This window comes from Humulus lupulus, chromosome X, assembly GCF_963169125.1.
Source record: "Humulus lupulus chromosome X, drHumLupu1.1, whole genome shotgun sequence".
Classification (NCBI taxonomy): Eukaryota; Viridiplantae; Streptophyta; class Magnoliopsida; order Rosales; family Cannabaceae; genus Humulus; species Humulus lupulus.
The window spans coordinates 27,638,050-27,662,795 of record NC_084802.1 but is presented as its reverse complement, the minus strand read 5'-3'; the positions used below and the strand labels follow the sequence as shown (position 1 = coordinate 27,662,795).

General features: G+C 39.7%; 2 protein-coding genes across 2 annotated transcripts; both read left to right on the top strand.

Annotated features, from left to right (window-relative positions):
• The first annotated feature begins 600 nt into the window (after window positions 1-600).
• LOC133805656 (uncharacterized) lies at window positions 601-1,701 on the top strand. The gene has a single exon (XM_062243826.1). The coding sequence runs from the start codon at window positions 601-603 to the stop codon at window positions 1,699-1,701; it is 1,101 nt and encodes a 366-aa protein (XP_062099810.1).
• Window positions 1,702-18,805: 17,104 nt separating this feature from the next.
• On the top strand, window positions 18,806-23,792 carry LOC133805655 (uncharacterized). The gene is made up of 4 exons (XM_062243825.1): window positions 18,806-18,940; window positions 19,621-19,687; window positions 22,765-23,027; window positions 23,181-23,792. The coding sequence occupies exons 1-4, from the start codon at window positions 18,806-18,808 to the stop codon at window positions 23,790-23,792; spliced, it is 1,077 nt and encodes a 358-aa protein (XP_062099809.1).
• The last annotated feature ends 954 nt before the right edge of the window (window positions 23,793-24,746 follow it).

The following is a 24,746-nucleotide window of genomic DNA, read 5'->3' as shown; positions in this document are numbered from 1 at the left end:
GTGGCACTTGAGAGATGATATAGAGATAAAATAATGCTTTAGGTTCTTGAAAATATTGGATAGAATTAGGCACATTAATGATTAGAGTTAGAAATTTTAGAGAGTGAATTCAAAACCTTAACAATTGTTATTATATTGAGTTTATTCACATTTAACTATTTTTTCTTTAAAATTCATATTCTATTTCAAGTTTTTGTTATCTTTCGAAATTGATTACTTAGATAAAGTTAGGATTTAGTACTTGTTGTACTTAATCTATTTAATTGATTTTAATCCTTGTGGGACGATATCTGTCTTTGGGACTACTTTACTACTTGTTCGATTTGTGCACTTGCAAGCATTGTAATTATTTTTCGCAACAAGTTTTTTGCGTCGTTGCCAGGGATTAAAAAGAAATTGAAATAGAATTGATATAGCGAAGAAAATATCGAATTTTAATCTAAGTATTTATTTTTATTTTTTTACTAACTTTGGTTTCTAAATTTTTGTGGTTGAAGGTGTATGCGAAAAGCTCGTCCCTCAAATCTCCTACTGTTAGATCCTGAAATTGAAAGAATTCTATCATCTATTAGGAGAGGGTGACGAGCTAGATCACAAAAAATGGCAGACCAAGTTAACAATAACAATGTGAAAGCCAACAATAATAATGCTCATGTGAATGCACCAGTGAACCGAACCTTGAGAGATTATTTTAGGCTGGTCATGAATGACATTTATTCGAGCATTCAAAGGCAACAAGTGAATGCCAAGAATTTTGAGCTTGAGTCGGCCTTGGTCAACATGGTGCAGCAAAATCAATATTCTGGTCTAGCTCATGAAGTCCCCAATATTCACTTGGCAACTTTCTTGGAGATTTGTGACACAATCAAGATCAATGGGGTCATGGCAGATACTATTCGGTTGAAGCTCTTTTCATTTTCATTGAGGGACAGAGCCCGGCCTTGGTTTCAATCTATACCCCCAATAAATGTAAATACTTGGGAGGATATGGCACAGAAATTCCTCACTAAATTTTTCCCGCCATCTATAACTTCACAATTAAGGGCTGAGATCACTAAATTTAGGCAGATGGAATCCGGGCAATTATATGAGGCATGGGATAGATTTAAGGAGATGCTAAAAAAATTTCCTCAACTTGGCATAGAGGATTGGTTTCAAGTTCAATTATTCTATAATGGGCTCAATGGTCCAACAATATCACATATTGATGTCGCATCAGGTGGAACAAGTTTATCAAAGACACCGACAAAGGCATTAATTATATTTGAGGATATGGCCATAAATAGTTGTCAATGGAAGAGTGAGAGATTAACGGTGAAAAAGGCAGTTGGGGTTTTTGAAGTAGATCAAATAATGTCACTGGTGGCGCAAATGTCTGCTTTGACTAATCAGATTAAGGGTCTCACTGAAAATAAAGTAGCGGCAAGTCAAGAAATAGTGAATGTGACACAAGCTTCAAGTTCGAATGGGTTGGTGGATGAAAAATATCAATATGTCAATCAAAACTACAACTTTAGGCCCAACAACAACTTGCCCACTTATTACCATTCTGGCCTCCTAAATCATGAAACAAATTTCTATGCCAACAACAGGAACGTTCTTCAACCACCCCAAGACCCAACTAAACAAATAGGGGAAAAGCCTTCACAGTCACTTGAAGATTTACTGAAGACTTACATAATGGAGGCTAGATCAACATGATACCTGGCTCAATAGTATTGTAACACATTGTACTAATATGGGAGCAACAATGAAGACATTGGAAGCACAAGTGGTTCAATCGGCCAATGCTATGAAGAATCAATTGGCTAGATCTTTTCCTAGTGACACAGAGAAGAATCTGAAAGAGTGCAATGCCATTACTTTGAGGAGTGGACAAGAATTGGATGCTCCTATTGTTGAAAAGAAAAAGATTTAAAAAAATCCCAAGAAATGTGAGAATGAAGAAATCAAGCCAAAGGAAGAGATTCTGAAGAAAGAGCCATTGGTGGTTAAGCTGGGTTCCATTACTTTTCTGGATAATCCACCTAAGATTACTACTCCATTGTTATTCCCTCAACGATTTCATAAGAAGGCGATTGATAAGAAATTTGAGAAATCCTAAATATTTTCAAGAAAATCCATATCAACATTCCTTTTGTGGATGCTCTTGAGCAAATGTCAAACTACGCTAAGTTTATGATGGAGGTGATATCTAAGAAGCATAAGTTAGAGGATTATGAGACGGTGAAGCTAACAAAAGAATGTAGTGCCATTATCAAGAGACAATTACCGGAAAAGTTGAAGGATCCGGGAAGTTTTACAATTCTACGTGTGATTAGTGAGCTACATATTGAGAAGGCCTTGTGTGATTTGGGTGCGGTGCTAGTATCAATCTAAGGCCTCTCTCTATCTTTCAGAAACTCAATATTGGAGAGGTCACACCAACTACTATTTCCTTACAATTGGCGGATCATTCTTTGACGTATCCTAGAGGTATCATTGAAGATGTTTTAGTGAAGATAGATAGATTAATTTTTCTAGTTTATTTTGTTGTTCTTGATATGGAGGAAGACCAAGAAATTCATATAATCTTAGGAAGACCTTTTCTTGCAATCGGAAAAGCTTTGATTGATGTCCATGATGGTAACTTGACTCTAAGGGTGAATGGCGAAGAATTAAAGTTCAACATTAGTAATGCCATGAGATTTCCCAAGGAGCAAGCAGAGTGTAAGAGAATGAATGTAGTTACTCCATGTTTAAGAAATGTTTTTAAAACCATGTTTCATAAATGACCCTTTGGAACTATGTTTGACAACATCAATTTATAAAGAGGACCTTGGGGTGGATTTGGGCATGAATGATGTGGAGGTGGTAGATAGTGTCTTTGCTTTAGAAGCAGTATCGGTAGAAATGGAAGTGCCAAAGAAGGAAGATATCTACAAGGCCCTAACCATTGATAATAGCTCGGAGAAAAAGAATAGTACTAGTGATGGGGTTGTTTTGAAGCAATTACCCGCTCATATTCAATATGTATTTTTGGGAGATGGATATACCAAATCCATAATTATATCGACATCATTGAATGAGGAAGATGAAAAGAAGTTGCTAGAGACTTTAAAGAGGTATTCATCCACCTTTACTTGGTCAATTTCAAATATTAAAGGCATTAGTCCGGCTATTTGTATGCACAAGATCCTTATGGAGGATTCTTATAAGCCTTTTATTGAACATCAACGATGGCTTAATCCATCCATGAAGGAAGTTGTGAGAGTAGAAGTGTTGAAACTCTTGAATGCTAGAATTATTTATGCCATTTCGGATAGTTCATGGGTGAGTCTGGTTCGGTGGTACCAAAGAAAGGTGGAATGACCGTAGTGAGAAATGAAAAGAATTAGTTAATTCCAACTCACACTGTGACGGGGTGGAGAGTGTGTATTGATTATATGAATGTTAATAGGGAAAATCGAAAAGATCATTTTCCCTTGCCTTTCATTGACCAAATGTTAGATCGCTTGGCGCACCATGATTTTATTGCTTCCTTGATGGTTATTCAGGATATAATCAAATTGTTATTGCTTCGGAGGACCAAGAGAAGATCACCTTTACTTGTCCATATGGTATGTTCTCCTTTCGTAGGATGCCATTTGGCTTGTGTAATGCACCAGCCACTTTTCAAAGGTGTATGATGGCCATTTTTGCTGACTTAGTGGAGAATATAATGGAGGTATTTATGGAAAAAAAATTCAGTTTTTTATTCATCGTTTGACTTTTGTTTGTGCAACCTTGGAATAGTTCTTAAAAGGTGTGTGGAGACAAATCTTGTTCTTAACAGGGAGAAGTGCCACTTCATGGTTAAGGAGAGGATTTTACTTGGGCACCAAATTTCTTCTTTGGGTTTGGAGGTGGATAAAGCAAATATTTCTACTATTGAGAACTTACCACCGCCAACTAATGTGAAAGGAATTTGAAGTTTTCTAGGCAACGCCAGATTTCATAAGTGCTTTATTAAAGACTTCTCTATAGTTACTAAGACACTATGCAAATTATTAGAGATGGATGAGCATTTTCTCTTTGATGAGTCATGCTGTAATGACCCACTAATCTAGACTATTTGGACCATTAACAAAACTATACATAAATCCTACATTTTTACGAAAATACCATAATTTATTGAGTAACTTGCAAAATAAGAGTTATTTACAAATCAACAGAATACTAAGAAGGATTTTGGGATCCCATTGTCTTTAAAACAAAACAAGATTTAAAATAAAAGACATTACATAATAATGCGGAAAATACACATAAAAACCATAAAAACATAAAAGGAGACTATATCCTCGAATCGAATAACGCTCGGCCCCCTTGACTCCATTCATCATCGATACACATTCTCCAAGCGTCACGAATCTTTCCGCCTCTAAACTTATTTTCCTGCACATAAACAGAAAGGAGTGAGCCTAATGCCCAGCAAGGAAAATCTAACACAAAATCATATACATAATTTCATAAGAAAACATAAAGACTTAACATAACACATATAACATACACTTATTATAATGGCCATTATTACTTGGGGTCCCATAGACTAAACAAGCATATGCCCATGGGATTAGTGGGGTCCTACTAGCTAAGTAGGTCATATGCCCATAACCCATTTGGGGTCTTGTTAGTCATATGGGTCATATGCCCAAGCCTACAAACATACACATATACATATCATAACACTTTTAATAACATAAAACATATAGATAACATAAGCACATAACATGCTGATTCTAGCCTATTTTCCTTACCAAAGTTACCGGGATTATGGACTGAGTTGGGACTTTTGGAACACTCCTAAAACCATAAGAAAGAGTGAGTCTAAGAAAGGAGATGAAATGAAAGAGATGGAAAGACTAAACCATAAAAACATACTTACCGACTTATATGCTTAAGAGCTTGGATTCCCTAACCAAAATAAGAATAAGGTTAGGGGACTGAGTAGAAGGTTTTTGAAAAAGGAAATAACATAAAATACAGAAAGGAACTAGAGTTTTGGGTTTACCTCAAAGATTGCAAGATCACTCTAACCTCCACCGAAATACTATAGAACTCACTTCCCAAAGTGTATGATAAGCTTATGATGTTTAAGCTTATAGTTTTTCCCCAAACCAAGTGTTTACACTCTCACACTCAATTAACACTAGCAGCCTCTGAACTTAGAGCAAATGGTGAATAATGGCTGGGTACTAGGTCCTATTTATAGAGTTTGGGAATGAAAATATCTTGATTTTACTTGAATAAAAATAATGGCTTTTTAGGTGAAAATCATTTGAATAATCGTTCAGCAGAGGCTGAAGACTCGTTCAGAAGATGCTGGACTGTTGAAGGAGTTTGAATGGCTGAAGGGAAAAGAATTCAAATGTATTTGAAAACATGCTGGTGGAGGCGATATATCGCCCCCTATAGGCGATATATCGCCTGGACCTTTGTTCCCGAGGCGACCGTGCATCGATTCGTGTTTTCCGTATCTACGTGCTGCGACATATCGCCCCGTATAGTTGCGATATATCGGCTTACGCTGAATATTTAAACACGAATTTACACATTTTTAGCTGAGTTTGAATGGAGTAAACAGCCTTGACTAAGCCCTCAACGTGCTCAAAGCTGCTGACTGGCCCTATACATTCAAACTTTTACCCTTATTTAATTTAATCCTCAAAAATACTTAATCCTTAATTACCATTCAAAACATATGCTTAAAATCCTATTGGTTGATGTCTAATCCTTATAATATAATAATATAATCCTTAATATCAGACACATTAATCAAACCTTAGGTTATACTTAATATTCTTAAACTATAGGTTAAACTTAGAAAATCTATAAGTACTACTATGAGTGTCCAAATAACTCCCGGTCTGAACCAAAAATCCATAGTAACAAAGATAACACTTAAATATACTATAATACTACTAAACAATTAGCTAAGTAAAGTTCTTGGACTCTACAATTCTCCCCTACTAAAAAGAATTTCGTCCTCGAAATTTACTTACCAAATAACTCCGGATACCGGCTCTGCATGTCCTCTTCCAACTCCCACGTTGCCTCGCGTTCAGAACTATTGCTCCATAGGACTTTAACTATAGGAAAGCTCTTGGACCGTAACTGCTTCATCCCCCTATCTAGGATGCTAACCGGTCGTTCCTCGTAACTTAAGTCTTTCTGGAGCGCTATGGTGTCGTACTTGAGGACGTGAGATGGGTCTGACACATATTTGCGTAACATCGAGATGTGGAAGACGTTGTGACTATCGGCTAGTGCTGGCGGTAGGGCTAGTCTATACGCAACTGGTCCCACTTTGTCCAATATCTCAAAAGGACCTAAGAATCGGGGACTGAGCTTGCCTTTCTTCCCGAACCGCTTGACACCCTTCATAGGAGATATCTTCAGGAAGACTTGATCTCCAACTTGGAACTCCACATCGCGTCGCTTGGTATCTGCATAGCTTTTCTGTCGGCTTTGAGCAGCAAGCATACGCTTTCTAATAAGCGTTACTGCCTCTTGAGCTTGCCTAACAGCTTCGGGCCCTAGAAGCTGCCTTTCTCCTACCTCGTCCCAGTGCAACGGTGATCGGCACCTTCTTCCATATAGCAACTCATAAGGTGCCATCTCGATCATCGACTGGTAGCTGTTGTTGTACGAGAACTCGATCAGCAGTAAGTACTTGTTCCACGATCCTCCGAAGTCAAGTACACATGCGCGTAGCATATCCTCTAAAATCTGAATCGTACGCTCTGACTGCCCATCTGTCTGAGGATGGAAAGCTGTACTAAGACTTAACTTAGTACCCATGGCTTGCTGTAAGCTTTTCCAAAATCTTGACGTAAACACTGATCCTCTATCTGATACTATCGTCTTGGGGATTCCATGCAATCGTACAATCTCTTGGATGTAGATGTCTGCATATTGGTCTGCCGTATAAGAAGTCTTAACAGGCAGAAAATGAGCCGACTTGGTTAGTCTATCTATGACTATCCAAGCAGAATCATGCTGCTTATTTGTCTTTGGCAGACCCGTCACGAAGTCCATGGCTATATCGTCCCACTTCCACTCCGATATGCTAAGCGGTTGCAATAATCCTGCAGGCCGCTGATGCTCTGCCTTCACTTGCTGGCATACCAGACACTTAGATACATACTCCGCTATGTCCTTCTTCATCCCTGGCCACCAATAGACTGCCTTGATGTCATGAGTCATCTTGGTAGACACTGGATGAACCGAGTATGGGGTGTTGTGCGCTTCTTCTAGGATCGTCTTCTTAATACTTTGATCGTCTGGCACGCATACCCGATCCTTATATCTCAATAAACCTTGACTGGATATTGAGAAATCTGTAGTCTTGCCTTCTCTGACTGCATCCATGTGCGTTGCTAGCGAATCATCATGTCTCTGACCATTTTGTATGTCTTCTAGCAGATTCGATTGGATAGACAAGTTAGCCAGCTTGCCTACAACTACTTCTATTCCGGCACTGATAAGCTCCTGCTGTAGTGGCTTTTCTATTCCGGATAAGGCTGCTAAGTTCCCATAACTTTTTCGGCTAAGTGCATCGGCAACTACGTTTGCCTTCCCCGGGTGGTATAGGATTTCGCAGTCGTAATCCTTTACTAATTCCAACCACCGGCGCTGCCTCATGTTAAGCTCCTTCTGAGTAAAGAAGTATTTTAAACTTTTGTGGTCCGTATAAATCTCGCACCGTTCTCCGTAAAGATAATGGCGCCATATTTTTAACGCAAAGACCACCGCTGCCAACTCCATATCGTGAGTTGGATAGCGTTGTTCATACTCCTTTAACTGACGTGAGGCGTAGGCTATCACCTTGTCATTCTGCATCAGTACGCATCCCAATCCTAACTTTGATGCATCACAGTAGACAACGAACTTGTCGTTGGGTGTTGGGACACTAAGTACTGGTGTTGAGCAAAGCTTATCCTTAAGCAACTGGAAGCTTTCCTCACACTTATCATTCCAGTTAAACTTTTGTTGCTTCTGGGTCAGGTTGGTGAGTGGAGTGGCTATCTTAGAAAAGCCCTCTACAAACTTTCTATAGTAACCTGCTAGCCCTAAGAAGCTTCTTACTTCCGACGCGTTCTTTGGTCTAGGCCAATCCTTCACGGCCTCTACCTTCGATGGATCTACTGCAACTCCGTCTTTCGATATAATGTGCCCGAGGAACGCCACTTGTGAGAGCCAAAACTCGCATTTCTTGAACTTCGCGTAGAGTTGGTGCTCCTTCAATCGCGTCAAAATCATCCTCAAGTGCTCCTCGTGCTCCACTTCATCCTTGGAGTAAATTAAAATGTCATCGATGAACACAACGACGAATTTATCCAAGTAGTCTTTGAAGACCCTATTCATTAAGTCCATAAACGCGGCTGGCGCGTTAGTAAGACCAAAAGACATAACCAAGAACTCGTAATGTCCATAACGAGTCCTAAAGGCTGTCTTAGGGATATCTTCTCCCTTTACCTTGAGCTGATGATACCCGGACCGTAAATCGATCTTAGAAAATACAGTCGCGCCTCGGAGTTGATCAAACAAATCATCGATCCGAGGTAGCGGGTATTTGTTCTTAATTGTTACTTTATTCAGCTCACGGTAGTCTATGCACATGCGCATACTTCCGTCCTTCTTCTTCACGAATAGTACCGGAGCTCCCCATGGTGAATGGCTTGGCCTAATGAAACCCAAGTCTAGGAGTTCTTGTAGCTGTGTCTTTAACTCCTTGAGTTCCGTAGGTGCCATCCGGTATGGTGCCTTAGAGATAGGCTCGGTGCCCGGTACTAATTCTATCGTGAAGTCTATTTCTCTAGTTGGCGGCAATCCTGGCAAGTCATCGGGAAATACTTCTGGAAATTCTTGTATGACTCGAACATCTCCAACTTTGAGTGATGTCTCCTTCTCCACATTCGTGATGTTGGCTAAGAATGCTTGACATCCTTTCTCCATCATTCTCTGAGCTTTGAGAGATGATATTAACGGGGTGCGTAGTCCTGAAGCTTGTCCCATGAAGCACAGTTTCTGGCCGTCAGGAGTCTCGAACATCACCTTCTTGCGTCTGCAGTCGATAGTTGCGCCATGCCGTGCTAGCCAATCCATGCCTAGTATGACGTCGAAGTCTTTGATCACCAGCTCTATCAGGTCTCCTTCTAGTTCCTTGTCCTCAATCTTGATTGGTACGCCTCGTACAATTCGTGATGATAGAACTACTTTGCCCGAAGGCAACTCGGTTGCAAACCTAGTTCTAAATCTTTCACTAGATTTGTCTAGTTTATCTATCATTCCTAACGAAATATACGAATGAGTGGCTCCCGAATCAAATAATACATGATATAATTTATTGAGGATGGAAACCTGACCTGTGACCACCTTGTTGCTAGCATCCGCCTCTCCTTGGGTTAAAGCAAAAACCCGAGCAGGAACCATCTTTTCGTCCTTCTTTCCTTCCGGCTTTTGCTGAGGACAGTCTCTTTTACGATGCCCTTCTTGACCACAGTTGAAACACTCCTTGGTGTTGGCACGGCATTCTCCGGGGTGCTTCTTCTGACATTTGGCACATGGCGGGTATTCCACGTAGCCCGACCTATTTCCCCCATTACTTGGTCGTGCCCTTTTATTGTTGTCGGCTTGCTTGTTGTCAGGATGCCTTCTCTTCTGTCCGTTACCGTTGTTGTTGGACTGACTGTTGCTGAACTGATTGTTGTTCCGACTGGCCTGAGGTTGGCTCTGCTGCCTAGGTTCCGGCTTGCTGACTTCTTCTTTGCTCACGTTGGCTTGCAACCTTTCTACTTCAATTGCTGTCTCAAGAACGTCGGCATATGAAGTGTTTCCCGGGTTTGCTAGTTTAACCCCCATCTCGATCTTCGGGCGAAGTCCTCTAACAAACTTGTTCACCCTTAGATAGTCGGTTGGAACCAACTCTGCTGCGAACTTCGCTAAGCAATCGAACTGACGAGCATATTCTGCCACTGTTAAGTTCCCTTGCTTCAGATTGGTGAACTCCTCAACTCTCGTAGCAAGTACCGCTGAATTGTAGTACTTCTTGTGGAAGAGCTCCACAAATCGGGTCCACGTCATAGTGGCAGCATCGTGGGATTGCTGGACCAAATCCCACCATATCCTGGCATCTTTCTTGAGTAAAGATGAGATGCAGGATATGCGGTCAGCATTATTGAGGTTCATGTGGGCTAGGATCGGCTCCACATTCCTTAGCCATTCTTCTGCTTCAAAGGGGTCCGTAGTCCCTTCGAAGTTTGGAGCGTGCTGCTTGCGGAACCTCTCGTACACTGGCTCCATATGCTGTACAGGATAAGGAGCGTAGTTCGTCATAGGCCATCCCCCATACGGACCAACTTGTTGGGGTGCTGGGGCCATTGGCTGTGGCTGCGGCTGCGGCTGCGGCTGCGGCTGTGGCGGAGGCTGAGGCTGAGATTGAGCCTGTTGGCGTTGTTGCTGCAGAAGTTCCTCGACTTGCTGTCGCAGTCTGGCAATCTCTGCAGTGTTGTCAGCTGGCTGTGCCGGCGCGTTGCGGCGAGCAGTAACACTCACTCTCCTTCGGCGAACGGTAGGGACCGCATTGGTCGCTGGAACATCGTTGGAAGCGTTCCCGTTGGTGCGAGCAGATCTTCGGAGAGACATCGTAGCAGAGTTCTAACAGTTAAAAGAAACATGTTAGAACTTTTCCTAATAGGCTCTAAGGCAAAAACTTATTCTAAACAAACATGTCTCGGACCTATTTATTATGACTTCTTATGAAAAATTATATAGGTCTTTATTTATTATTAGAGCGGGTTTCTATACTTAGAAAAACAAGTCATCTTTATTTTCTAAGTGTGTTTCTAATAATCCTATATGACTTAATTCTCAGGCTCGAAACTTATCTTTGTTCCAAAGTTAACCATATTGAGGGAGGGCTGGGATCAGTAAAATCGTTCCCACTACTAAGGCCCCCTAACTCTCAATAAGGAAACCAGGTTCATTGATTTGTATCCACCCTCACCGAACTTAGTCATTATTCATTTTATTTAGTATTCATTATGATTGTAAAAAAATCAAACTCACACATGATATTCAAATAGCATGTTTATTCATTTGGAAAAATAATTTCACTTATTACAATCAAAAAAAAAAACAAACATTTAAAAACTTCTAATCTAAAAATCGGGATCTTCTACATCCGATCCGTCATCTAGCATATCATCATCTATTTGCTCATAATCATCATTATCATGAGCATCGAAACGTCCTACAGGTAGGTTGGTGAGAATCCTATTCTTTTGCTCATTGGTGAATTGAAATTCAAATTTTGCGGTGAACCTAACTAAGAGGAAATAGTATCTCATTGCTAATGGTGATTCATCCTCATCATTCATTTCTTCCCATATTTCTTCTAAGGCTGCTATTACAGGATGGAAATCTTTAAACAACCTAATCACTAATACATATTGTTCCGTTGATCTTAGCATTATTTGTTTAGCCTCTTGAAGGCCACCTATTGCTTGGTGAAACAAAAGCAACCTTCGTGTAATCCTTTCTAAGGCTCCTACGGTGTTTCTTGGCTCCCTTATTCTTTTTAAGGCCTTAATGGCTCGGATATCTTGGTAGTTTAAAGCTCCATTCATTCTTAACTGAAACATAAACACTAAAGTTGTTAGCTATACACATAGACAAAGTAACTTGTAACTTGTAACTTAAACACTTACTTGGCGGTCCGATTCGGAGCTTTGAGCATGTGTATCGAGGAGAACTTCATGCGAAGGAACCGTTTTCTCTGATACCAACTGTAATGACCCACTAATCTAGACTATTTGGACCATTAACAAAACTATACATAAATCCTACATTTTTACGAAAATACCATAATTTATTGAGTAACTTGCAAAATAAGAGTTATTTACAAATCAACAGAATACTAAGAAGGATTTTGGGATCCCATTGTCTTTAAAACAAAACAAGATTTAAAATAAAAGACATTACATAATAATGCGGAAAATACACATAAAAACCATAAAAACATAAAAGGAGACTATATCCTCGAATCGAATAACGCTCGGCCCCCTTGACTCCATTCATCATCGATACACGTTCTCCAAGCGTCACGAATCTTTCCACCTCTAAACTTATTTTCCTGCACATAAACAGAAAGGAGTGAGCCTAATGCCCAGCAAGGAAAATCTAACACAAAATCATATACATAATTTCATAAGAAAACATAAAGACTTAACATAACACATATAACATACACTTATTATAATGGCCATTATTACTTGGGGTCCCATAGACTAAACAAGCATATGCCCATGGGATTAGTGGGGTCCTACTAGCTAAGTAGGTCATATGCCCATAACCCATTTGGGGTCTTGTTAGTCATATGGGTCATATGCCCAAGCCTACAAACATACACATATACATATCATAACACTTTTAATAACATAAAACATATAGATAACATAAGCACATAACATGTTGATTCTAGCCTATTTTCCTTACCAAAGTTACCGGGATTATGGACTGAGTTGGGACTTTTGGAACACTCCTAAAACCATAAGAAAGAGTGAGTCTAAGAAAGGAGATGAAATGAAAGAGATGGAAAGACTAAACCATAAAAACATACTTACCGACTTATATGCTTAAGAGCTTGGATTCCCTAACCAAAATAAGAATAAGGTTAGGGGACTGAGTAGAAGGTTTTTGAAAAAGGAAATAACATAAAATACAGAAAGGAACTAGAGTTTTGGGTTTACCTCAAAGATTGCAAGATCACTCTAACCTCCACCGAAATACTATAGAACTCACTTCCCAAAGTGTTTGATAAGCTTATGATGTTTAAGCTTATAGTTTTTCCCCAAACCAAGTGTTTACACTCTCACACTCAATTAACACTAGCAGCCTCTGAACTTAGAGAAAATGGTGAATAATGGCTGGGTACTAGGTCCTATTTATAGAGTTTGGGAATGAAAATATCTTGATTTTACTTGAATAAAAATAATGGCTTTTTAGGTGAAAATCATTTGAATAATCGTTCAGCAGAGGCTGAAGACTCGTTCAGAAGATGCTGGACTGTTGAAGGAGTTTGAATGGCTGAAGGGAAAAGAATTCAAATGTATTTGAAAACATGCTGGTGGAGGCGATATATCGCCCCCTATAGGCGATATATCGCCTGGACCTTTGTTCCCGAGGCGACCGTGCATCGATTCGTGTTTTCCGTATCTACGTGCTGCAACATATCGCCCCGTATAGTTGCGATATATCGGCTTACGCTGAATATTTAAACACGAATTTACACATTTTTAGCTGAGTTTGAATGGAGTAAACAGCCTTGACTAAGCCCTCAACGTACTCAAAGCTGCTGACTGACCCTATACATTCAAACTTTTACCCTTATTTAATTTAATCCTCAAAAATACTTAATCCTTAATTACCATTCAAAACATGTGCTTAAAATCCTATTGGTTGATGTCTAAACCTTATAATATAATAATATAATCCTTAATATCAGACACATTAATCAAACCTTAGGTTATACTTAATATTCTTAAACTATAGGTTAAACTTAGAAAATCTATAAGTACTACTATGAGTGTCCAAATAACTCCCGGTCTGAACCAAAAATCCATAGTAACAAAGATAACACTTAAATATACTATAATACTACTAAACAATTAGCTAAGTAAAGTTCTTGGACTCTACACATGCTTTAAAGCTTTTAATATCCTTAAAAAGAAACTTAAAGCGGATCTCGTTCTTATTGTGCCCAATTGGAGTGAGCCTTTTCAGATAATGTGCGATGCAAGTGATCATGCTATTGGAACGGTTCTTGGTCAGCAAAGAGACAACATCCTTAGAGATATTTTGTAATGCCCCAAATTTCCAAATAAGGTTGAGGACCTTGATTAGGGGGTCGGGAGGGCCATAATTGATTTATTATGTTATTAAATGATTATATGCATGTTTATGTGAATTATATTATAATATGATGGTAAACGCATGCATATGGGTGTATTTTTAATTATAAGGGCATTTTGATCATTTGGCCCATTGAGGGCGTAATTGTGTATTTTCGTGCATGTGGGTGAGTTATGAATGGTACCACATTATATGTGGATTTGTTCGAGCCTTTCGGCATGAAACGATCATGAAATGCAAGTGTTCAGTCTGGTCATAACGGGATTAAGTTCGGGGCTCGGGGTGATTTTAATGATTAGAGCGTTGCCGGGAGTTAAAGGGGTAACGGGATATGATTTATTGCTAATTGAGAATATTGAGAATAGCAGGAATTGGAGGGTATTAATTATGATTAACAAAATAGGTGTTAAAGGACGGTTTTGCCCTTGGTGACTGTTAAGGTTTATTTTAGACTTAAGGGCATTTAGGTCTTTTCACCCTTAAAGATTTATGTATTGCGGGATGATGCCCAGACGTGGTGGAAATAGTATCCCAGACACAAGATACAGCTGTGATAGACTGGAAAGAATTTAGGCAGCTGTTCAATGAAAGATATTATTGTGATGCAGCTAAGACTGCTAAGATGAATGAATTTCTGAGTCTCGTTCAGGGAAAGACATCAGTAACCGAGTATGTTAGTAGATTTGATGGGTTGGCCAAGTTTTCTTTAGACATGGTACCCACAGATGTGGCTCGAAAGGAAAGGTTTGTTCAGGGATTGAATCTTGGTATAGCTCAGGGCATTATAGTTGCTCCAGTGCACAAAGTCTCTACCTATGCTCAGGTGGTGGAGAAGACTCTTGCTGTTGAGAGCATAGGAGATTAGAAGAAGAGTGCCAGAGAGCACGGAGCTCAGATATTGGTATCTCCACTTATTGGACTAAGCAAAAGTGAAAGTTGGAAGACTCGTCCAATATGCACTCGGTGCATGAGGCGTCATCTGGGAGAATGCCGAGCAAGGGCATGTTTTGCATGTGATATGGTAGGGCATATTATGAAGAATTTCCCAAGGCTAAGAGAGCATGAGAAAAAGGGGATAGACAGCTCGATTCCAACTCGAGTGTTTATTCCGAGGCAGTCAAAGTCTGAGACCGAGACTAGTTCTTCGAGGGTGGCAGGTTAGTGGCAAGTTAGCTTTTGGTCCTGATCTTTATTTTTGTGCTAACTGACTTGGTGCCATGTTGTTCTTTATTTGTTGCATATAGAATCATAAAGATGATATGCAGATCATATGGTTATGTTATGATGGAAAAGTGATATTGTATTGGTAATTTAAGAGATCAGGTGAATTATTGTGAAAAGGACTCATCAGTGACTTTGATTGTAATGCCCCGGATTCCCTAATATGGTTTAATGGCTGGGTTAGTAGGCCGGGAGGGCCATAACTGTTTAATTATGCCATTAAATGTTTTTATGCATGTTCATGAGAATTATATTATAATATGACGTTAAATGCATGCATGTGGGTCCACATTTTAGTTACAGGGGTGTGATGGTAATTTGGCCCGTTGAGGGCGTAATTGTATATTTGTATGCGTGTCGGTGATATATTGTTAAGGCCACATTATATGTGGATTCGTTCGAGCTATTCGGCATGAGACGATCTTTTAATATTAAAGTAGCGGTTTAGTCATAACGGGATTAAGTACGAGGCTCGGGGTGAGTCTCGGGATGTTTTAATGATTAGAAAGTTGCCGGGAGTGAAAAGGGTAACAGGATGTGAATTATTGGTGTTCGAGAATATTGAGATTAGCGAGAATTGGAGAGCGTTAATTATGATTAACGAAATAGGTAAAAGATGACGATTTTACCCTTGGGGAGACTTTAGAAGCTTTAAATGACCTAGGGGCATTAAGGTCATTTGGCTTGGGTTATATATGTTTTAAGTGGCTGTAGAAGGTTATAGAATAAAAACAGAGTAAGGTTTTCTCCTTCCCGTACATCATTTCCTCCCTATCTTCCTTTGAGGTTTTTGGTCCCAAATTGAAGTAGCAAGCTAGGAAATCAAAGCTTGGAGGTTGTAGACTTAGCTCATCTACTAAGGAGGATTCAAAACCAGTTGGAGGTAAGGAATTGTCCATGAATTTCAGGTGTTACTCTGTTTTCCTTTTAGTTTTCAGCTTTTGGTTTTTGATGTAGAAAGTTGGAATCAAGGGGAGTTTTTGTGTATGTTTGATTGGGTTTTGGTGAGGGGGTGACGTAGATGAGGTTTAGGGGTTGAATTGGATGTTTTGGTAAGGTTTGGGATTGATTTAGAAGGTTGGTTTCAAGAGGAATCGCGAGGAAGGAAATTCAGTGTAGCTGCTGGTTTGAAGCTGGCGCCCCAGCGCCAGTCCTAGTGCCCCAGCGCTATGCAGGGCAGAGAGCAGCCCTCTCTGTTTCTGGGGCAGCGCCCCAGCGCTGGTGGGCAGCGCCAAGGCGCTAGGTCAGTTTCAGGGAAAGTTATTTTTGGGGCTCGGGATGGTTTCTAAGGCTCGAGGGTTAGTTCCTTTGCCCCTTTTGAGTAGTTTGAGAGTCTCGAGAGTGGGGGATTGGTCCCGGGAGTGTGGTTTAGATTATAAACCATTCATTGATTTATTTTATTAATGGTTTCTAATTGGTTATGATTAGGTAACCGCTAAGGAGTCTAAAGGTTGATCATTCTCAGGGGTCGTTCTTTTATTCATTCTAGCTCGAACCAGAGGTAAGAAACTGCGCCCCAAATGTGACATGCATGGATATTCATGAGGCATGTTGGTTGTGTAAATATGGACATGGATTGAATATAGAATGCTTAGAATGTGTTGCTCACTTGTGCATGGTACTGACTCATTATTCAGATTTGGCAAAGGTGCTAGTATCAACTGTGAAGCTGTGACTTATTAGTTAGGTTCGGCAGTGGTACTGGGCACTGGTCACATTGCGCTGACTCATTAGTCAGGACGGCCTTAGCGTGTTAACGCAAGTCAACAAAGATTAGATCTAATCGACTATCAGCATTGAATGACTCAAAGAGCATTAATGCCAGACCGACCTCGAGGGTCGATGAATGAAATAAGCGCTTGGAGGCTAGTGGCTTACCTAGCAGCCACTCTCCCACTTGAAACAGTGACATGCTTGTCAGTCACTCAGTATGGTTTATCAGGACCTCATGTGATGTTCACTCATTTTTTTGAAAGCTATATGCTCAGTGTGATTATAATGATAATCATTTGATAATATTTACATATAGTGTTATGTTTTCTTGCTGGGCTTTGGCTCATGGGTGCTATGTGGTGCAGGTAAAGGAAAAGAAAAGTTCACCTAGCCTTGAGTGGAGAGCTTAGGTGGTGATGTGTACATATGCGGCCGCTTGACCACCACGGCCAAGGAGTTCTCAGAGGAACTAGGGGGTTTACCCTATTTTTGCCGCTTAAGTCGGCGGGTTTGTAAATCTTAAACAGTAGTGACAATTTTGTACTGAGAACAACTTGTAAATGTTTTGATTAGCTCTACAGAGCAGTTTGTAATGAAAATATCCATTTCCTTTTTATTGGTTTTATACCTTAACTTGTTAATTACACTTAGAGCACGTTTTTGACCAAAGGACTCGGGTAGTGAGTCAAATTTCCGATCCACCGTTCACCGTAACTGTTCTGGGGTAACCAGGGCGTTACATTGATAAAGCTGGTTATGATTGGCTTTGGTTTGATCCAGGGTATGGATTGGTTAAGTAATTATGGGGCAATGCTAAATGGCAAGGAAAGTATAGTAACTCTTGAGCTTGAGAGTGGAAAGTCTTGTGATAATTGGCACTGTGCGTGGATTTGGTATGTTAATGACATCTATATTGAGAGCTAAAGTTCTAGTGCAGGGAGGTGCATGGAACTCTTAGCTAGTGTGGTTGGTACTATTTAGATTGGGCCAGTGGAGTTAAGACAGACTGGATTATTCTGTAAGTTCTGATTGTTTTTCTAGTGGATTGGTCAAGGTTCCTTTATGTGAAAAGATAGTATGGTGGTTGAATTGGTGCCAGGAATGGATTCAGATCTAGGGCACTGTTTTGAATGGCTCAACAGAGTGGTTATAATTAAAGGTTCAGTTATCGAGTTAGATGGTATTCTCCAAGGTAGATCTTGGCTCTGGTTAGTACCAGTTAGAGATCAGGGAGAAGGATAAATAGAAGATTGATTTATAACAGATAAGGGCACTGGAAGTGCTGAGTTATGATTTGAGAACTTGTTTAATGCCAAGTGTTTGTGAATCAGATGGACAGAGCATTCAAAGATTTATTTGAATGGGATTTTTTATCGTCGTGGACAATGGTTTCGTGATGTTCTCTCCGCAGAGATTTGCCAAGGTCAAGGAATGCCTTAAGGGCAGGAGTTTCCTTGGGTGGTAAAGATATTTCAGGTGCCTTGGGAATTAATTCTGAGTCTTCTTGTAGATCAAAATCAGTTTGGAGGTTGTTATAACACCTCAGTAGCAGAGAAAAGTGATTGCCTATGCAACATGTTGGTTAAAGGATTTGACCAGAACTATAGTAGAGTTTCTGATGGGCCAGGTGGCCAGATTTATGCTTGAGATTACTATCTCAGAGAAGATCGAAAGAAAAACAATTAAGTGAAAGTGAACCACAGATAGGAAGGTTGAGGAGAAAGTCTTAGCTGGGTTAGCTAAGGATTAAGCAGTGTCAGATATGGGTTTATTGTGGTATAAGGATCGGATTTGGAATCTGATGGACACTGGGATTAATTAGGAGATTCTGGATGAATCTCGTGTTATTCTCATATTCTCTTCATTCAGGCATCGTGGAAATGTATCAGGATATGAAAGCTTTTTAGTGGTGGCCTGAGATGGAGAGGGGCATAATGGAATGCGTGATAAAGTTCTTTACCTGCCAACAGATCAGGACAGAGTATCAGGATTCGACAAGGCCATTGCAGGCTTTGAGTATTTTATAATGGAAATAAGGAAGCATCGCGATAGGTTTCGTGGTGAAGCTGCCCAAGTTAGTGGGTCAGCATGATTTGGATTGGGTCATTATGGATCAGTTTTCCAAGTGAGTTCATTTCTATCAGTAAGGATATGTAACGCAACTGATCAATATTCAAATCTCTATGTGAGTAAGAGATAATGTGCCTTCTTGAGAATTCAAGGTCTATCTTATTAGATGAAGACTCTATTGTTACTTCCAGGTCTTGGAAGGGTTAAGGAAGGCGATGAATATATATAGATGGAATTCAGTACAATTTATCATTCTCAGACTGATGGTAAATCAGAGAGAGAAAGAAAGTTATCCAGTATTGGAAAGATACCTTATGAGATGAGGTATGTTTGAGAGTGTTTATCACCAGTTCATTGAAATGAGATGGGTAAGGATCCAGAATCAAAAATCATGAGATGGTTCAGGGGATCATTGAGATTGTTAGAGGTTAGAGATTGGATGCTCACTTCTTAGAATAAATGGAAAAGTTTTACTGAAATGAAAAGTAGGAACGTGGAGTTCCAAGTAGAAGAATGTGTCTTCCTTAAAGTATCACCATGGAAAGGAGTGAGGAGTTAAGGGCAAGCTAAGCCCTAGATTATCTTGGCAGTTGAGTCCTGGATAGGATTGGTTAGGTTGACTTTGGATCAACCTTATCTTTGGCACTGTCAGTTAAATATAGTGTGTTATGTATTTCCATGCAGGGGACATGGGTTAAAGGAACTCATGAGTTGGATCATAATAATCTGAAAGTTAAGGTTAAGTATTCCGGTAAGGAATAGCCAGTTCAGATTGTAACAAAAGTAATAAGGTTCTGAGGAACGGAGTGTACCTTGAGTTAAGGTAATGTTATAGAAACAGTGAGGTCGAGGGAGCGACCTGGGAAACTGGAATCAGTTGAGTGAAATTCCTATTCCAGGTTGTTTAAATAAATTTCGCGGCTGAAATTTCTGTAAGGAGGGGATAGTTGTAATGCCCCAAATTTCCTAATAAGGTTGAGGACCTTGATTAGGGGGTCGGGAGGGCCATAATTGATTTATTGTGTTATTAAATGATTATATGCATGTTTATGTGAATTATATTATAATATGATGGTAAACACAGGCATATGGGTGTATTTTTAATTCTAAGGGCATTTTGGTAATTTGGCCCATTGAGGGCGTAGTTGTGTATTTTCGTGCATGTGGGTGAGTTATGAATGGTAGCACATTATATGTGAATTTGTTCGAGCCTTTTGGCATGAGGCGATCACGAAATGCAAGTGTTCGGTTTGGTCATAACGGGATTAAGTTCGGGGCTCGGGGTGAGTCTCGGGGTGATTTTAATGATTAGAGTGTTGCTGGGAGTTAAAGGGGTAACAGGATATATTGGTAATTGAGAATAGCGGGAATTGGAGGGTGTTAATTATGATTAACAAAATAGGTGCGAAAGGACGGTTTTGCCCTTGGTGACTGTTAAGGTTTTATTTTAGACTTGAGGGCATTTAGATCTTTTCACCCTTAAAGATTTATATCAACCATTAAGGCTGTAGAAGCTTACCAAAACAGAGTCCCATTTCCTCCTTCTCTCCCGATGGTTTTCATCTCCATTTTTCTTTGAATTTTCAAGCTCTTTTTGAGGAATCAAGCCAAGGAACCAAGCTAGGATAAGCTAGGGTTATGCTTCACCATTGAAGAGGGTGTGTTGCTGAGATTGAGGTGAGTTTTAAGCCATTAGAACTCTTGTTTTTGCTCTGTTTTCTTAGTTAAGTTTCAGCTGGTTTTTGAGTTGGAAAGTTGGGAATTGATTGGAGTTTTGGCTAGGTTTCTTGTGGTTGTGGTGCCTATGACATGTGGAGGTGATATTTGGGTTCATTTGGGATATAATTTGATCTTTGGAAGCTTTTGGTTTGGGTTAGAAATGGTGAAATCGAAGGAAGAATTTTCTGGGCAGTTGCTGGCTGGAGGTAGCGCTACAGCGCCCAGAATGAGGCGCTACAGCGCTACCTGCAGGGGATGCTAGGCGGTTTTGGCTCTGTGAAGAGCGCTGGGGCGCTAGGAGGGTAGCGCTACAGCGCTATACCCTATTTCTTCATAACCCCATTTTGAGTGTTTTTAAGGGTTTTTGACTTGGGGTTTCAATCCTTAAGGCCTAGGATCGAATCTACTCACCGTGTGGGTACATTTCGGGGTCCCGAGAGTGGAGTTTAGATCAAGACCCTATCTTTGTTGATTTTCATTAATCGGAGACTATATTTGGTTATGAATAGGTGACTGCTAAGGATTAAAGAATCGATCATTCTCAAGGGTTGTTCTTGTTCTAATTCTCGCTCGAACAAGAGGTAAAAAAACAGCACCCTGTGTATATGTGACATGCATGGTTATTCTTGATGCATGTTGGATGTTTAAATGTAATGCACGAGAAACATGTGATTAGGGCATGCTATGAATATTGAATATGAGATTGTTCAGAGCTTGAGCCTCTGTGTTTATGCATGATCCTAATTGTGCTAGTAATTATTGAGTAAGCATGCTAAATACCCTGTATTCGAATATTTGACATATGATATATGTTTGGTGGCATTGCTTACTTGTGTATGGCACTGACTAGTCAGGGTCGGCATTGGTCGCGTATCACTGACCTAAGAGCCGAGAACGGTATAAGCGTCATGAACGCAGGGTCGATGAATCTTATAAGCGCTTGACTAGTCTAAGCTAGTTACTTAGAGCCAGGGCCAAAGGCCTAAGTGGCAGCTTGTCACATGGCTAGGGAGTAGTACTGCATGGTTATGACTCTATGGTCATGAGGAAGGTTATGTTGGTGACTAGTCATCATGCACCTATCCTGTTTAATCTAGTGAAAGGTTCACTTATCTATAAAACCCTGGTGACCCTATCGTCACATGGCTATTGGGAATGAACCCACCTCAGTGACTATTACAATTGTCACTCTTCTATTTAGGGTTAAAAACCCTGGATGATTATTACGATCATCGGTTGATGTGTTATACTCAACACTACGTGAACTCATTTGCCTTCTTGAATAGGGCTATATCTGCTAGGCGTGTGCCTTATAATTTGATGACATGTTATTACTGTTCATGAGCATATTAAGTTTTCTTGCTGGGCTTCGGCTCACGGGTGCTATGTGGTGCAGGTAAAGGAAAAAGAAAGATGGACCATCCTTGAGCTGGACAGCTTAGGTGACGATGTGTACATATGCGGCTACTCGAGCGCCACGGCCGAGAGTTGAAAGAGGAACTAGGGTTAAACCCTGTTTTGCCGCTTAGATCGTCCTGTTGTAAATATTTTCTTGTAATAGACCTTTAAATTATATTTTTTTTTGGGATCCCAATGTATACAGTAAAGTTCTAATGAAACGTTATATCTTAACCAAAACTTTTAATCCCTAAACCGCTAATCATACTTAGTTACACGATTTTGGCCAAATGACTCAATTAGCGAGTTTAGCACTGTTTACAAGACATACCGTAACGGTCCCTGGAGTTTGGGGCATTACATATTTATTATTCTAGCCGTACTTTGAATGAAGCTCAAGAGAATTATACAACTACTGAGAAGATATGTTAGCAGTGGTTTATTCTTGTGACAAGTTTCGTCCTTATATTATTTGATCTAAGGTGATAATTTATACAGATCATGCAGCTATTTGTACTTATTTGAGAAAAAGGATGTTAAACCTCGCTTGATTAGATGGGTTCTATTGCTCCAAGAATTCGATTTGGAGATTCGAGATAAGCAAGGAAGTGAGAATGTAGTAGCTAATCATCTATCTCTTCTTGAGGGGGTAAATAGTAGATGAAGGTTCGTCAATTTTGGAAGCTTTTTCGGATGAACAATTATTTACAGTGGCAACTAAAATTCCTTGGTATTATGATTTCTTCAACTATTTAGCATGCAAGGTTTTGCCATCGGGTGTATCCTCTCAACAAAAGAAGAAGTTTTTACATGATGTGAAACAATATATTTTGGATGATCCGATTATTTTCAAGCATTGTGTTGATCTTGTTATAAGAAGATGTGGACCAGAAGAGGAAGTGAGTGAAATTTTGTTCCATTGCCATTCTTCTCCAGCGGGTGGACATTTTGGAGTTGTGAGGACTGCTGCAAAGGTCCTTGAAAGTGGGTTTTATTGTCCTACCTTACACCGTGATTGTCTTTCATATGTGAAAAGTTGTGATCGGTGTCAACGAGTGGGAAATATCTCTAGAAGACATGAATTACCTCTCACTAATATCCTAGAAGTGGAGATCTTCGATGTGTAGGGTATTGATTTTATGGGAGCATTCCCACCTTCTTTTGGTAATCTATATATTCTCTTAGCGGTGGACTATGTAAGTAAATGGGTAGAGGTTGTTGCAACAACTACAAATGATGCTAGGGTGGTAGTCAAATTTATGCAAAAGAACATTTTCTTTTCTCGATTTGGTACACCTAGAGCAAGACTTAGTGATGAAGGTACCCATTTTGCAAATAAAATTTTTGATGCTCTTATGGCGAAGTATGGAGTAAGACATAAGATGGCCCTTGCTTACCATCAGCAATCTAATGGTCAAGCTGAGATATCTAATCAGGAAATTAAGCTTATCTTGGAGAAAACAGTGCAATACAATAGAAATGATTGGTCTAATAAGCTTGATGACGCTTTATGGGCTTATAGGATGGCTTTCAAGACACCTATAGGCATGTCTCATTACCGGATTGTGTTTGGGAAGCCTTGTCATGTACCATTTGAGCTTCAACACCTTGCACAATGGGCCATTAAAAAGCTGAATTTTGATTTGAAAGCTTTGGGAGAGAAAAGACTTCTTCAACTTAATAAGTTAGAAGAAATTCTTCATGAAACATATGAGAATGCACAGATTTATAAGGAGTGAAAAAAAAAATGGCATGATAAGCACATTCTTCACAGCGAGTTTGTACCGAGAGAGAAGGTTCTTTTATTCAATTCTCGTCTTAAACTCTTTCCCGGTAAATTAAAGTCTCGTCGGTCAGGACCATTCACGGTTATTCATATTTTTCCATTCAGAGCTGTTGAGATTCAACGAGGTGATGAACCTGCTTTCAAAGTGAATGGTCGGCGGTTGAAGCATTATTTTGAAGGAGAGGTGGAGAAAATGGCGAGCATTAAGCTCGATGATGACTAGTTATGGTATTTTGGTACAAGGTCTAGCTAAAGACTTTAAACTAAGCGCTTAATGGGAGGCAACCCATCTTTTTAAAATAGTTTTGTTCATTTTTCTTAGAGTTTGATCTTTTTTAGATGTATGTTCAATTTTTTTACGTTTAATTTAGTTAAAAAAAAAAAGTTCAGGCGATGCGGCGATGAATCGCCACAAATTGAATTTTGGGCGTTTTTGGTAGAGAGCCCTGCGATGCGTCGCCTCTTCCAAGCGATGCATCGCCTGGGTTGTAATCACAGCCCTTCAATAATCGCACCAGGCGTCTGTAAAAAAATTAAATTAAAAGGAAATCAGCACAAGAGTCACTTTTGTTTTAGTTATGTAGTTATTTTTATTTCTTTTCATTTTTTTCTCTACTATTCCCCATTCCTTCTTTTCTTCTTCTTCTTCAAGCTCTTTATCACCATCATCATTTTTTTTCTCTTCACCATCACTCTCATATTTTATGATCCATTCTCATCACATTACTATTTTCTTGCTTTGTTTCTATCATTTATTACTCTACAATATCTTTCTCAAGTTTTTCTCAATGGCAAAGTGGAGATGAACAAGGGTTTCCATTCCATCCCACGTAAGGTTATATCTATTCTTTTGGTTTTATTCTTTGCTTTATTTTGATGATAATTGAAGGATTGGACTGTTTTGTGT